The sequence below is a fragment of the Lingula anatina genome, chromosome 2 (assembly GCF_051362555.1).
Source record: "Lingula anatina isolate TDL-2025a chromosome 2, LinAna3.0, whole genome shotgun sequence".
NCBI lineage: Eukaryota > Metazoa > Brachiopoda > Lingulata > Lingulida > Lingulidae > Lingula > Lingula anatina.
The window spans coordinates 41,026,852-41,043,413 of NC_141768.1; the positions used below are offsets into that span (position 1 = coordinate 41,026,852).

The window sequence follows — 16,562 nt, forward strand, 5'->3', positions numbered from 1 at the left end:
GAAATTAATAGAATGAGAATTCCTTTATTCACAATGACGGCAAAGCTAGGAGTAACACTTTTTTTAGATAAAATGTTCCGCTGGCAATGTTTTTTTCCTCTTGTGTAACGACAGATTTTCTCCTTTTTCGTAATCGACACACTACAGCTAGTAGTCACATGCAGTTAATTTGTGAGACAAGTACTAGTATGAGAAAATTGATTTTGCGTGAATTGCTCACCTGCTATAAAATAATTAATTGTAAATCTGATCAATTCTTGAAACTATCTAGCTTTTAAAAGATAAAAATTACAGCATATTAAACGCAAAAAATGTGTTTACAGAAACAAACGAATATTAAAAAAAAAAAAACATCACAAGTATGCACTTACGTCGGTTTGAGGGAGAACCGATTTTACATGATTTTAGGACTCACGTTTAAAACAAGGGCCGACACGCTTTCTTATCTTCTTTGTTTACTCCAACAGTCTCGATGGGTTGGTTCTTAGACAGATAAGAAATAAAATTCCAAATACCAGAAGATAATGGAACTCATTTATAATACGAGCTTGGCGGCTTTGCCGAGTTTGGTTGTGTTAGAGAAGGCAATGTTTAAATGGCGCAATCTCTTTAGGAGTTGGTTGGTTTTTAACAGACTGCCCTCCTCCCCCTTTTTTTATTATTTTTTCTTTTTTTATTATTTATTTATTTATTTATTTATTTATTTTAGACAACCTTGGACCTCTCATTGCACAGGAATACTTAAAAATAGACAAAGTAACACATTGTCTTGGTGCTTACTTGTTTACATAATGTTTCTTTATTAGAATCATAACAGATGTGTTGGTACATGTAAAATTAATCTTCAACAAAATGTACCATTGTGCCTGCTATATCAACCACAATATTTAAGCATTGAAACTGGGTGTTTAATGAAAAAGTATTTCTTTGTGCAAATATCCTTTTACAATTTATATGTATAAACAAAGAAGCCTTGAAGAACATCAAAGTTTAAGAAAAAATATATTTATACTTTAAATTTCAATAGATTATGTGAATACTGTGAAATAATTATATAAGTTATGTGAATACAGTGGAAGAAAACATTTATGAAAAGATACATATATAAAGTAATTGAGATATCAAGCGACGCATGCAAACCATTTCCACTAGTTTCGAAAACAACTAAAATAAATTCAACATGCCAAGTCATAAAATAAATAAATCAATCCTTCGTTCTGCCATAAAAAAACTTTAAAACTGCACATTCTTCAAAATTTTGGTTGTAAAGTGACCTATTTATTCATTCCTCCAATTGGTAAATGTACCATAAATGATGTAGTACTGGCCACACCATGCATCATTATCATATATGTTTAAATTTTTCACTAAATATTATCTTTATGTATGTAAAAACATAAAACTCTAAAAAATGCTACTAAAATTTTGATAATTTTCATGGTTATGTGGCCATTTGCCAACTCTGGACTTTTTTAACAAAGAATGACGTGGAAGTGTGTATTACAGGGTGATCATTAAATTGGATAAATTTGGGCTTGGGCTGAAAACCCATCAAATCTCTGTGTTATCACAGTCTTGTACCATTACCCTTGCTTGTGTCAGTTTACAGTTTTGGATGAAGATAATATGACTGATGCACCACCAAAGAACTGTTAATGTCAGATAAGCTGGCACAACCTGAAAAAAAAAATGAAATGATAAATCACTTAAAACTCAACATATATGATACCCTATTACTGCTTCAGTTGCAAAATTTAACATCAAATGAGATAAAACTGTCTTAAGGAGTGTTTATACTACAACAAATTATTTTCCTAGAAAACAAGAAAAAAAAGAATGACATAAGTAACAGAGTTCATCATACTTCATGATGCTGACTTGAATTTATATATAAATGCATAAAATGCTATTAGACCTTTCGAGCATTTACCCTCTACCAGAGAGATGTGCACTGAATTAGCCTGAGAAATATCTTTGAATATCTAGTGAAAAATCTATCTACGGGTATTAAGCATTATGGCAATGGATTGCACAGGATGATCAGCAAATCCTGCTAAAATTACTAAGTGGAAAATTATGCCTTTAAAAAGAAAGCTAGGATTCCCCCTCCCCAGAATAACTTCTCCAAGTGGCAAACTGTACCTGCTAGGGCCATGGCTAAGCTTAGCTCGTCTCTTAGAATCTGGAGAATTGTCTTCACACCTGCCTCACCCTAAATATTGAATAGAATATAAGGCTGACAAGAAGCATAGGCTGTTGGGAATTTATAGGAAACATTTTTGAACTCATTTGGTTGGACTGTAAGGAAAAATTTAAAAGAAACAAAATCTGGTAAAACTTCTCTAGTCTGTTATTTGATGCAAATTTGGGTAAGAAAATATAACTTATTATAGGTATTCTTACATCATAGGCCAGCCCATACAGTGCAGGTCTACCAATGAAAACTGCTTTAGCTCCTAATGCCAGAGCTTTTAGTACATCTGTGCCTGTTCTGACACCCCCATCCAAGTAGACTTCACACTGGCCATTCACGGCACGCACCACCTCAGGTAAAACATCAATCTAAGAAAAATAGTAGACATACATAGGAAATATATATCTCACTCACTTTTTTTTTCTTTTTTTTTTTTTTTGCGAATCCACATTTGCAGCTTTGCACACTCAAACAGCACAGCAGTTTTGAAAAGAAGAATCCTCTGAAAAATCATTAATCTGCAAATAAAGTAAAGATAAATTTTAATCTACTGCAGCAAATTTTACTTCTTATTAGTTGAATTATTAGTATACTCATACAAACAAAATAGATTCAAAAATTAAAATTTCTCACCGTTGCAGGCACACCATCCAGCTGTCTTGCTCCATGATTAGATACAACAATGCCGTCTACACCTGTTCTCACTGCTTCAACTGCATCCTCTCCTGTTATTATGCATTTTGATGACAAAGACTAAACACCTTAGATAATATATGCAGTTATGTAGCTTACATAGACTTCCAAAATATTTTCTCACCTTCATCAAAACTAGAAAATGCTTGAACATAAAAAGTCTACGCATGTTACTGAATCTCTAAGCAGAAAATAGTATTAGTGGAAATCGCCTCCATTTCTTGATAATTAAGCATGAGAGAATATGCTTAAGTTTTTTGCAGAAATTGATGAGAATTTACCTGTGAGAATGCCCTTCACAATAATAGGAAGTTTTGTGAACTGTTTCAGCCACCTTACGTCAGTCCATTTCAAAGACGGATTTAAGAGGGAGGCAGCAAATTTACTCTGACCTGACCCTTTCCTTCCTTTCACTCCGTCAGATTTATAATCTGCTTGCTTGAAATTAGCCATTCTAAAAAATCAAAATAAATTACTCAGTTTTAGCACCTACAGTCTCTGCATAAATCCTATTAACCTACTGAACAAAAACTGTGGCCAGTAATTAAACAAAGTTACACATTTTCACTTTAATTACATGAGAATATGGAAGGGGGCCATTGTTTAAATTGCAAATTTAATGATTAAAAGAGGAGGAGGGAGGCATTCAGCCTTTTACACCTGTGTATATTACTCTTACCCCGACATATCCCCATCCCATGGGGGTTACATCCCTATAAGTCCCCGCACCGATACTCCCCCACATGCAGTTTCGATGTGGGGAAACAATAATGTTTTACTGGCAATTTTACTGGGGATGTATCGATGCATGGATCGATATTGGTGTGGGGTCCTATTGATGTGCATAATACACAAAAATTTACTAAGGGGGATTATTGGTGCGGGGGGAATAACGGTGCGGGGGAGTAACGGTGCGGGGGAGTATCGACATGACCCCAAATGGGTATGATTAAATTCTGGATCCAATAGTAATGTGTTACATGTACATGTACCTGAGATGTGGAGGCAAGGTAAACTTATTTCTAGTATCAGCCAGTCTTCTCCCAAACATGGGTGTGTCAACAGTTAAAACCAAAGCTTTGTATCCACTGCGCTCTGCTCTTCTCACTAGTTCTTTAGTCACTTCCCGATCACAGTAGATGCAGATTTGAAACCAACGCAGACCCTCTGGAGATGCCTGGGCCACTTCTTCTATACTGGAGGTAGCCATTGTGCTGAGAACCATACAGGTTTTCATTGCAGCTGCAGCTTAAAGAAAACAGAAATGAATGTAATTTAACATTAAACAAAAAGTCATTATATTTTTAGATAATAATTTTTAATGGTTTTGGCTAGCATATGTCTTATTAGTGATAAGGGAAATTAGATAACAGTTCTAACATGCAAAAAATAAAGAACTGGATGAAAAATTGGCTAATTTAGAATAATATACCATTGGAAATGGTAAAAAGCTTTCTCTTGTATTACAATGTTGGCTAATAATCTAAGTCCTTCATACCCCTTCCAGTGGCTACCTCTCCATCAGGGTGTGCCATCCTTTGCAAGGCTGTGGGCACGATTCCTACAGGGAAGTCAACTGGCTGCCCTTGGATCCTGGTGGTCAAGTCTCTCTTTGAGACATCTTTCTGTAAAAACCGTGGCCGAAATCTATACCTAATAAAAAGTATAATGACACATATATTTATTAACTGTATATCTGTATATCCATAAATGTTATAATGTACACTGTATATCCATTAAGTGTAATTTGAACTTTTCCTTTAGTTGATCAAAGACTTTTACCAAAATCCATTTGTCTTTTGTATCCATAACAGTTCTAACAGTGTGTGTGTGTGTGTGTGTGTCACTGTGTGTGTGTGTGCGGGGGGGGGGGGGTATTTTCTTCTTCACTTGAGGGGAGGGGGAGTAAATGATTATAAACACAAAGTATTCAGAAGCTTGGTCCTTCACAAATTGGTTGGCAGCTTCACCTTGCCCTAGTCTACGCCTTTTTCATCAGGTAATATGTAAGAATGCAGGGTACATCATTTTAACCTTGCCTCAGTGAGATGCGGGTTAACGTCTTACTTTTGTTCCCTCCTTTGGGGGCTCCTTTCCGCACTGATAATCATTATGTCCTTGGAGTCTAACTACAGTGTACATTATGCAAAAGCAGCTCAGTTACATTTGCTTTACCTTCCAAATGCAGCTCTGTTATCCCTGAGAGACTGCTCGTCATTTGCGCCACTTCTGTAGTAGTCTAACGCATTTCTATCAAGTTTACCAAAGGCATATTTCTCGAAGTCATCTAAGCAGACTAAAGATCCAGTTGCCATAATTTGAGATGTTGGATGACCCAGTTAGTCAAGAAGCCAGAACGCTAACCCTGCAGTGTTTTTTCCTAAACTTTTTTTGTTGAAATGCATTCTTCATGTCAAAAGAAGCAAAATTAGCGTGGTTGCTACTTCTGAAACATTGAGCATTTATCAATATGGCTGTCAATTTATGAGGAAAAATAGAAAAACGACCAGAAGTCGCCGGGTATACTTTATCAAGAGCTTCTTTAAATGTTTGTCCTATAAGCAGAGCACAGTGGGACTAGTGAATACAGTTAAGTGCGTTACTTTCAGCAAAAAAGTCAAAATGGCCATCAAAACATATAACAGAAAGTCAAAAAAGCAGCAATTTTTTTATTTATTTATTTTTTTTTTTGCATATTTAATCTTATTAAAGGATATTTCCCCTTTTATATTTTTGTTCATTTTTATATTTTGTTAGCCATGATCCTAAACTGTCAGAAACTGCTCAGTAGGACACATACTGTCGATGCAGAGTGATATAACGTCGTTTTCTCGCGCCAGGACGTAACGTCGGGCTCAAATTTTGTAAAAATTTAAATTTGGTCGAAAAATGGCTATATACTTCAAATAAATGCAAACTTAGCAAGTCTAATACGATATTATGATTTTGGGGTATGTAGACTTTATATTCACGTAGCCTTCTACTTTCGTTCAGAGTGAGCTTGCGTTCATCAAAGTCGCACTGAGCGGTAAAATTTGACCTTGGAAACATCGTAACTTTGGCCACTATTCCTCAACTAGAGAGAAATTCGGGAAATTCCCTTCAAAATCGAAAACCTGGATATATATTCGACCATTTTATTAATTTTAAGCCAATTTCGTATTTGGAAACAATTTCCTCTCAATATAGTCCCTCGCTATACAAAAGCATTTTCGGACACGTCAATTTTTCAGTGTTCTGGATTTTGAGAGAAATAACTGTAACTCTGTACAGTGCATTGACAAAAGCTTACAGTTTTTCAATAGACGGATAACTCCTCGTTTAGTCTCTAAAATATGGAAAGTCAATTCACTGTAGTTTTTTCGCAAAGTTTATTTATTTCAGACGTACGCATTTTTCATCGCGCCGCTTTTTTTGCGCTATATCGTGACGCGGATGTACCGGAAAATCCATGACGTTTCAAATCACACCTAAATCCTGACAGTATGGGTCCTACTGTGCTTATTTGACATTCAACAGATGGTGGCAGACTGTGTCATCCATTTGCCACTCCCACAAACACCATAGTAGAAGCCTGCTATGTTATATCTTACAAGCTTTTTTAAAAGAAATTATTTCATCTGGGTGGCAAAACTTACAAATGCTTATTAAGCTTGACTTTCTTTGCCAGTTCATTCGTACGAGGTACGTAATGAGAATCTTTTGGAATTCAAAATAGCCATCAATTTGTTATATAAATAGCAAGAGCCAAACGTTCAAATCAAAAATTGCACAAATAAAATTTTTTCTGCAAAAAATTCCCATTTTACGAAAATTTTGGCCCATTTGACCTTGAAATAAAGGTCAAAGGTCAAACCCAAAGGGGGTATTTGAAATCTACATACATGATTTTCGGTCAGCAATCTACAGAACTTTTTTCCCATAATTTCTTTGGTTTGGAAGATTTTCAGCATTTAATTTTGCAAATTTTGGACAAGGGTGCATTGCGATGAGCGCCACACCTAGACCTGTGCACCGACAAAGTCCAAAATTTACGTGGTACGAGTTGAGATTATATGTGACCTAAATCCAAGAGATGGGTAGGCAGGCTCTTGTAGTCTAGGAGGAGAAGCAGTAACAGTAACTTGGCCGCGGAGCCAACGGAGCCGGCAGGGCTGGCCGATGAGACAGACGAGGCGGGTCGGGACTAAAACCATGTGTACCTCCAGCGCTACGCTGGTGGTACAATAAACACACAACACATTGTTTTGGTGCTTACTTGTTTACACCATGGTACTTTATTAGAATCACAATAGATGAGTCAGTAAATATGTAAGTAATGTTCAACAAAATTTACTATTGTGAAAGCTATTAGTAATTATGTCAACCATTTCCTTTTAGCATTGAAACTGAGTGTTTAATTAAAAAGTATTTCTTTGTGCAAATATCTTTTTACAATTTACATGTATAAATAAAGAAGCCTTGAAGAACATCAAAGATTAAGAAAAAATATATTTATACTTTAAATTTCAATAGATTATGTGAATACTATGAAATAATTATATAAGTTATGTGAATACAGTGGAAGAAAACATTTATAAAAAGATACATATATAAAGTAATTGAAATATCCAGTGATGCATACAAACCACTTCCACTAGTTTCGAAAACAACTAAAATAAATTCAACATGCCAAGTCATAAAATAAATCAATTCTTCGTCCTGCCAAAAATAGCTTTAAAATTGCACATTCTTCAAAATTTTGGTTGTAAAGTGACCTATTTATTCGTTCCTCCAATTGGTAAATGTACCATAAATGATGTAGTACTGGCCACACCATGCATCATTATCATATATGTTTAAATTTTTCACTAAATATTATCTTTATGTATGTAAAAACATAAAACTCTAAACATTTCTACTATAATTTTGATAATTTTCATGGTTATGTGGCCATTTGCCAACTCTAGACTTTTTGCATGAAGAATGACGTGGAAGTGTGTATTGCAGGGTGATCATTAAATTGGATAAAGTTGGGCTTGGGCTGAAATCCCATCAAATCTCCGTGTCATCACAGTCTTGTACCATTACTCCTTGCTTGTGTCAGTTTACAGTTTTGGATGAAGATAATATGACTGATGCACCACCAAAGAACTGTTAATATCTGATAGGCTGGCACAACCTTAAAAAAAGAGAGAAAATGATGAAATAAATCACTTAAAACTCAACATATATGATATCCTGTTATTGCCTCAGTTGTAAAATTGTGACATTAAATGTGAAATAAAACTGTCTGAATATTTATAGTATGACAAATTGTCTTTCCTCCAAAACAAGAAAAAAAGAACAAGTAACAGAGTTAATCATACTGCATGATGCTGATTTTAAACATATATATTAATGCATAAAATGCTATAAGACTTATCAAGCATTTACCCTCTACCAGAGAGATGTGCAACGAATTAGCCTGAGAAATATCTTTGAATATCAAGTGAAAAATCTATCCATGGCCCTGGTAGAGGGTATTAAGCATTATGGCAATGGATTGCACAGGATGATCGGGATATTCTGCTAAAAGCACTTAGTTGAAAATTATGCTTGAAAAAGAAATCTAGGATATACCCTGTAATATGATGGCTCTTTACAGAGTCCAACGTGCCGGACTCTATTCAGGAGAGAGACAACAACAATGCGTGTGACTTCTACGAAAGTTTATTGTGAAGTGCTAGGCTTGTATATACATGTACATTAAAAAGTATGAGGAACACCTGTTTACTTTAACAATGGCTGAGAACTGTCATCAAGTGTAATCTGTAGGTGACCAAGGGTCATTCAAAGAATGCCACTAATGGAAGCTTGTGAACTTTAATAACATTTACCAAAAAACAAGAAGATAATGTTACATCTCCCTTTCTTCAATCAAATGTCCTGGGTGTTAACAGTCATAGTCTTGGTGAAATATCCCTGCACTGGCAATATGTGCTTGTTAGTCCTGCCTGTCAGATATGTGTATCCAATAGTGAACATATACTGTCATTGAAAAAATTCTTGATAAAGTTCAGTTCATATCTTTTTGTCCAAGGGTAATTTCCTCTAAAGTCTTTTATATCACTTTGCAAAAGTTACATAGATTGTATAATTTTTTGTTTGCAAACTCTGCCAGCTCGTGTTACATAGGGCTGGGGTGAATGACATTCATCTTTCTGAGGGGTTGATTTTAGTTTAACTGGGGACTTAACTGGGGCATTTACAGCAGGCTCAGGGTGATCTGCTAGAATTTTAAGATCACTGGATTTATTAACCAGATTCTCAGTGCAAATAGGCACTCGTGGATCAGTGTCATGAGGAACATTGGGCTCTTTTGTTTTGAGAATATGACGCCTGTTACGTCGATATATACCACCATTAGGAGCTTGTAAAACAAATGAATTTTCATTCACCTTATCAATGACATTGGCAGGTTTCCATAACTTGCCATTTCGCTGAAATCTGACTGACTCACCTACAGTTATAGGGGGAAGGGGTCGGGAACCATGGTCATAAAATTTCTTCTGCTTTTGACGACTTGAATCTATCTTATGTTTGACCTTTCCAGGATCAATGAACTGGGGACACAACTGTTGATTGGTGGCAGGTAAAACAGAACGCAACTGCCGTCCTTGTAATAACTGCGCTGGGGAGTATCCGATGTCAAGGGGGGACACCCTGTATTCCAATAGGGCCAAATTAGGGTCGGATTTATCAGACTTTGACTTTTCAAACAGTTTCTTTACAATTTGGACATATTTCTCAGCTAGTCCGTTGGACTGAGGGTAATTGGGGCTGGAGGTCACATGTTTGAAATCATATTGCTTAGAGAAATCAGTGAACTCCTGAGAGGCGTACTGAGGACCATTGTCTGAAATGACAGTTTCTGGGATTCCAAATCTAGCAAATATAACCTTTAACTTGCTGATTACCTGATAACTTTGAGTAGAGGTAAGTTGAGCTACCTCAAAGTATCGACTGTAATAATCAACTACAACTATAAAATCCTTTCCATCCCATGTAAACAAGTCAGTGGCAACTGTTTGCCAGGGGTAATCAGGGATGGGGTGTGGCTGCAAAGGTTGTTTAGGGTTGTTATTTCTCTGCATGAGACAAATGGGGCACTTGGAAACAAAATCATTAATGTCACCTGACATGCCTGGCCAAAAAATTGCTGATCTGGCTCGTTTTTGGCATTTCTCTATTCCTTTGTGACCTGTGTGTATAGAATGCAGCATTTTCACCCTTAGTTTCTGGGGTACGATAACCTTTTGACCTTTGAGCAGTAGGCCATCAATGTAAGACAATTCGTCTCTGTGATTCCAAAATTCTATAATCTCAGAGGGGCAATCACTCCTTTTAACAGGCCAACCATTTAAAACGGTTTTGCGCAAAGTCTGAAACTGTTCAGTTTGTTCAGTTTCTTGACGAATTTCGTCTAACTTTCTATCACTAATAGGAATTTTTGAGAGCACTGCATGTACGTGTGCATCCATTCCTTTAGCGAGCTCTGGGTAGGTGTCTTTTACAAAATTGCGAGACAATGTGTCTGCAAGTGGTATCTGTGTACCTGGTTTGTAAATTACCTCCAGATCATATCGCTGTAATTGTAACAGCATTCTCTGCAAGCGTGGAGGGGCTGTATTCAAGGGCTTCTTGAATATAGGAATTAAAGGTTTGTGGTCTGTCTCCACTACTACTTTACGGCCATAAACGTATTGGTGAAATCTCTTACACCCAAAAACTATCCCAAACATTTCTTTTTCTATTTGGGCATAGTTGATTTCTGATGTATTGAGAGCTTTGGATGCATAAGCTATGGGTTTTCCATCCTGCAACAGTGCAGCACCTAAACCATACTTAGAGGCATCAGTCTGTAGGGTAGTGACCTGGCTGGGGTCAAAGTACGTTAACGTAGGACTTGGGGCCGCTGTGATTACCTCTTTTACTTCATTGAGAGCTTTCTCATGCTCATCGATCCAATGAAAAATCATGTCTTTTGCAAGTAACTTGCGAAGGGGGGTGGTAATCTCTGAAAGGTTGGGAGCAAATTTAGCAAGGTATGTCACCATACCCAGAAAAGTCTCTAACTCTTTCTTATTAGTCGGGGCTTTCATCTCCCTAATTGCTTTGACCTTTTCCGGGTCAGGCTCTAAGCCTTTTGATGTGATAATGTGACCAAAATATTTTACTTTAGTCACGCCGATTTCCATTTTTTCTCTGTTGAGTTTGATCCCACACTCACGTGTTCTTTGTAAAACATTACGCAGATTCTGGTCATGCTGTTCTCTGTTTTTTCCAAACACTATGATGTCATCTACTAAGGCTATTACACCGTCAAGACCCTCAAAACTTTCGTCTACCCTTCTCTGAAACTCATCCTGCGACGATCTCAAACCAAAAGGCAGTCGCAGATATCTGTATCTACCAAATGGCGTATTAAACGTCGTAAGGTATGAGGATTCTGTGGATAGTTTAATTGTCCAATACCCTGACCTGGCATCCAACTTGCTGAAGTATTGAGCACCTGCTAACTGGGGTAATACTTCCTCTAACGTTCTAGGGGGGTAATGGGGTCTCAAAATAGCTCTATTTAGGTCTTTGGGATCCAGGCACACACGTACCTTACCTGAGCTTGATTCAGGCTTCTCAACAATCACTAGAGAATTTACCCATTCTGTGGGCTCTGTGACTTTACAAATCACATCAAGCTTCTCCATACGCTCAAGTTCATTTTTGAGCTTTTCATGAAGTGCATGCGGCACTTTGCGAGGGGGGTGAACAACAGGAATTACGTCGGGATCAGTGTGAATTACACATTCACCTGGGAACAATCCTATACCCTCGAATACGTCTTTGTATTCATGCAATATTTGGTCTTTACCAAACTCGGATTTGTTCAGACTTTGGCTGGGTTTACTAGAATCTCTTTTTCCGACCAGCTCTCGCTTCACATCAGCATCTACATCGCACGCATACACTAACTTAATCAGGCACAAGTCCATACATGCTTTCAAACCAAGTATCGGTGAAGATTCTGTATCAACGACGTGAAACAGAAGTTCAATGGACTTTTTCTTATACTGACAAGTGAAATTTGCAGACCCTAAGTTTTTTAGTGAATGACCATTATAAGCAGTAAGCTTCTGACTAGGAGGTTTCAGGTCGTCTACATGACCTATTGAGTCAAACACATGCTTGGGTAAAATGTTCACTTGAGAACCTGTGTCAATCTTAAACTTAACACTGATCTTTGCTGGACCAATTACTACATGGCAAAATGCTTGATCTAAACCCTCTGACATGTCAATACTATCTACAATAAATTGTGAATCTGAATCAGAATCAGAATCGGGCTGATCTGGCAAAGCTTGCAACTCATTAACATGTTTTTTAGCAATACTTTTGCGACATTTTTTAGCAAAGTGATTGAATTTCTTACAGTTATTACACTGTTTACCCTTAGCCGGACATCTATCAGTCTTGGCATGCTCGTAGCCACAATTGTTACACTCATGTCTGTCCTGCTTTTGCTGTTTCTTCTGTCTGTTCACATGTCTCCAGTTGCCTGTACGTGGAGGTTGTTTCTTAATGCTGCTGACCTCTTTCCCCATTGTCTTGAGTTGTTCCATTGAATACTCGTACGACTGGGCTATCTGCACAGCTTTGTCGAGTGTCAGCTTGTCACCTTCATTTATGAGTTTTTCCCTCACTTTCTCTGATGAGGTACCAAATACGATCCTGTCTCGGATCATCTCTTCTGCATTTGTGTATGCACAGTCGACAGCAAGTGTCCGCAAACGAGTAATAAATTGTTCAACGGTAGATGCACCTTGAGTTTCATTGTTAAACTTGAACCGCGCGAAGATGGGATTCAGTTTCGGCTGCACATGGGCTTTAAAACGGTCATAATATGACTGCAGCTTGTCTGGTTCATCCAGATTTGTCCAAGTTGACTTTATTTCTCTCTCCTTGTCTCCTATCCATAACAAGAGATAAGTCACCTTCACTTTTTCTTCCTTTTCCTTTAGTGGCCCATTAAAAATAAGTTCCACAAGACTATGGAATTTTTTCCACTGTTCAGGAAGATTAGACGCACTCCAGTCCATGGAAGGTGTTGGGATACCAGTGAGTTCCATGCTAACAGTTAACACAATGTTAGAACTGCCACGGATCGTCACTGTTGCCTATGTCTGGCAACCACTTCTGACACCATGTAATATGATGGCTCTTTACAGAGTCCAACGTGCCGGACTCTATTCAGGAGAGAGACAACAACAATGCGTGTGACTTCTACGAAAGTTTATTGTGAAGTGCTAGGCTTGTATATACATGTACATTAAAAAGTATGAGGAACACCTGTTTACTTTAACAATGGCTGAGAACTGTCATCAAGTGTAATCTGTAGGTGACCAAGGGTCATTCAAAGAATGCCACTAATGGAAGCTTGTGAACTTTAATAACATTTACCAAAAAACAAGAAGATAATGTTACATACCCCCCCACCCCAACCCCAAAATAACTTCTCCAAGTGGCAAACTGTACCTGCTAAGGCCATGGCTAAGCTTAGCTCATCTCTAAGAATCTGGAGAATTGTCTTCACACCTGCCTCACCCTAAATATTGAAAAGAATTTAAGGATGACAAGAAACATTTTTTGAACTCATTTGGTTGGACTGTAAGGAAAAATTTAAAAGAAACAAAATCTGGTAAAACTTCTACATCTCTAGTCTGTTATTTGATGCAAATTTGGGTAAGAAAATATAACTTATAGGTATTCTTACATCATAGGCCAGCCCATACAGTGCAGGTCTACCAATGAAAACTGCTTTAGCTCCTAATGCCAGAGCTTTTAGTACATCTGTGCCTGTTCTGACACCCCCATCCAAGTAGACTTCACACTGGCCATTCACAGCACGCACCACCTCAGGTAAAACATCAATCTAAGAAAATAGGAGACCTATATATATCACTCAAGTTTTTTTTTAATTCACACTTGCAGCTTTGCACACTCAAACAGCACAGAAGTTTTGAAAAAAAGAATCCTCTGATATTTTGAACTAAATCTCTAAAAAATCATTAATCTAGTAAAGATAAATGTTCTACTACAGCAAATTCTATTTCTTATTAGTTGAATTATTAGTATACTCATACAAACAAAATAGATTCAAAAATTAAAATTTCTCACTGTAGCAGGCACACCATCCAGCTGTCTTGCTCCATGATTAGATACAACAATGCCGTCTACACCTGTCCTTACTGCTTCAACTGCATCCTCTCCTTTTATTTTCAAAAATGATAGACAAACAACTTGAGTGCCATTGTTGAGCAAAAAGGAGTTTCAATAATTACTTTCTTATTTGGGATGGTATACACTTTTTACTTACTGTAGTTAACAATTCATGATGTAAAGTATAGCCTGAAGCATTTATGCCCAAAATCATATAAAATCATTAGGGAAAATCAAATGTTTATAAAATATATGCATTTTGATGGCAAAGACTAATCATCTTGGATAATATGCAGTTATGTAGCTTACGTACAGTTCCAATTTTTTTCCCCCGTCTTCATCAAAAACTAGAAAATGCTTGAACATGAAAGGTCTAGTCTTTGTATGTTACTGAATCTCCTACCAAGAGAATGGTATTAGTTGTAAACTTCTCAACTTCTTGATCATTAAGCATGAGAGAATATGTTAAAATTTTATAGTGTTTTGATTAAGATGAAGATGATTTACCTGTGAGAATACCCTTCACAATAACAGGAAGCTTTGTGAACTGTTTCAGCCACCTAACGTCAGTCCATTTCAAAGATGGATTAAAAAGGGAGGCAGCATATTCACTCAGACCAGACTCCTTGCTTCCTTTCACTCCATCAGATTTATAATCTGCTTGCTTGAAATTAGCCATTCTAAAATATCAAAATAAATTAATCAGTTTTAGTGCCTACAGTCACTGCATAAATCCTATTAACCTACTGAGCAAAAACAGTGGCCAGTAATTAGTTACAAATTTTCACTTTAATTACATGTGAATATGGAATGGGGCCATTGTTAACATTGCAAATTTTATGATTAAAGGAGGAGAAGGAAGGCATCAGCCTTCTACACCTGTTTATATAACCCTTACCCTGAAATATCCCCATCCCAATTTGATTAAATTCTGGATCCAATAGAGATGTGCTATAAATACCTGAGATGTGGAGGCAAGGTAAACTTATTTCTAGTATCAGCCAGTCTTCTCCCAAACATGGGTGTGTCAACAGTTAAAACCAAAGCTTTGTATCCACTGCGCTCTGCTCTTCTCACCAGTTCTTTGGTCACTTCACGATCACGGTAGATGTAGAGCTGAAACCAACGCAGACCCTCTGGAGATGCCTGGGCCACTTCTTCTATACTGGAGGTAGCTATTGTGCTGAGAATCATACAGGTTTTCATTGCAGCTGCAGCTGAAATGGAAAAGAAAATAACTAAAATTTTACATCATTCATTTGTCACTAGTCGATATGTTTTAGAAAATATTTTTGAATGGGTTTGGATAGCAGATATCTTGGTGATAAGGAAAATTTGATAAAATTTCTGGATTTTTTTTTTAATAGTTTCATTGCATGCCTACCAGACAAAAAAAAAATAAAGTAGTGGCTGAAAAATTGGCTAATTAAGAATAATTAATATACCACTGAAAATGGTAAAAAGCTTTGTCTTGTATTACAATGTTGCCTAATTATCTAAGTCCTTAGTACCCCTTCCAGTGGCTACCTCTCCATCAGGGTGTGCCATCCTTTGCATGGCTGTGGGTGCGATACCTACAGGGAAGTCGACTGGCTGCCCTTGGATCCTAGTGGTCAAGTCTCTCTTTGAAACATCTTTTTGTAAAAAACGTGGCCGAAATCTATACCTAATAAAGAATGTAAATACACATGATTAATTAACTGTAATGTATATCTGTATAGTGTTTTTTTTTTCTAAATCCAAACTTTCCCTATAATTGATCAAAGACTTATCAAAATCCATTTGTCTTGTGTATCCCTATCAGTTCTAACTGAGTGTGTTTGGGAGGGGGTGGGGAGGAAATGATTATAAATGCAAAGCCTAGGCCTTCACAGATCTTGGATGCCATAGTCTACGCCTGTTTTATGTGGAAAAATACAGGGTACATTGTAATCTCGTCTACTTTGTTTCATACTTTCCGCACTGATAATCATTATGCCCTTGGAGATTATATAACTCCACCCGAACTCCACTGTCTACAGTGTACTGTATATTATGCAAAAGCAGCTCAGCAAAGTTTGCTTTAATACCTTCCAAATGCAGCTCTGTTATCCCTGAGAGACTGTTCGTCATTTGCGCCACTTCTGTAGTAGTCTAACGCATTTCTATCAAGTTTACCGTAGGCATATTTCTCGAAGTCATCTAAGCAGACTAAAGATCCAGCTGCCATAATTTGAGATGTTGGATGACCTAGTTAGACTGCTAGACCGGCCTATATAGGTCACGATTTTGTTGATGCAGCCGAAAGAGGGCGAGGGGGGCGGGGGCAGGTGGCATTTAACCATATGAAACTTGATTTACTTAAAACTGATCAATTTCTCAAATGCTATGAAAGGCGATTTTATTAATGGCTTTCAACAGATGTTCGATACAATGGTTTATTCCAAGAAGTTATACAGGC

At 37.1% G+C, this 16,562-nt stretch overlaps 2 protein-coding genes across 4 annotated transcripts; both read right to left on the reverse strand.

Annotated features, from left to right (window-relative positions):
- Positions 1–770: 770 nt before the first annotated feature.
- Positions 771–5,838, reverse strand: LOC106176310 (2-Hydroxyacid oxidase 1). Of its 3 annotated transcripts, none has more exons than XM_087005215.1 (8): positions 5,063–5,838; positions 4,386–4,540; positions 3,880–4,129; positions 3,169–3,341; positions 2,828–2,919; positions 2,404–2,562; positions 2,143–2,212; positions 771–1,677 (listed from the first exon to the last, which is right to left on the reverse strand). In XM_087005215.1, the coding sequence occupies exons 1-8, from the start codon at positions 5,200–5,202 to the stop codon at positions 1,604–1,606; spliced, it is 1,113 nt and encodes a 370-aa protein (XP_086861341.1). In that variant the 5' UTR covers positions 5,203–5,838; the 3' UTR covers positions 771–1,603. The 3 variants fall into 3 exon arrangements, with proteins under 3 accessions (XP_086861341.1, XP_013414099.2, XP_086861342.1); XM_013558645.3 differs by having other exon boundaries at positions 3,880–4,135; positions 5,063–5,834; XM_087005216.1 differs by having other exon boundaries at positions 3,880–4,135; positions 4,955–5,091.
- Positions 5,839–7,129: 1,291 nt separating this feature from the next.
- Positions 7,130–16,376, reverse strand: LOC106176309 (2-Hydroxyacid oxidase 1). The gene is made up of 8 exons (XM_013558644.2): positions 16,192–16,376; positions 15,634–15,788; positions 15,084–15,339; positions 14,630–14,802; positions 14,081–14,172; positions 13,677–13,835; positions 13,439–13,508; positions 7,130–8,048 (listed from the first exon to the last, which is right to left on the reverse strand). The coding sequence occupies exons 1-8, from the start codon at positions 16,329–16,331 to the stop codon at positions 7,975–7,977; spliced, it is 1,119 nt and encodes a 372-aa protein (XP_013414098.2). The 5' UTR covers positions 16,332–16,376; the 3' UTR covers positions 7,130–7,974.
- Positions 16,377–16,562: the final 186 nt, after the last annotated feature.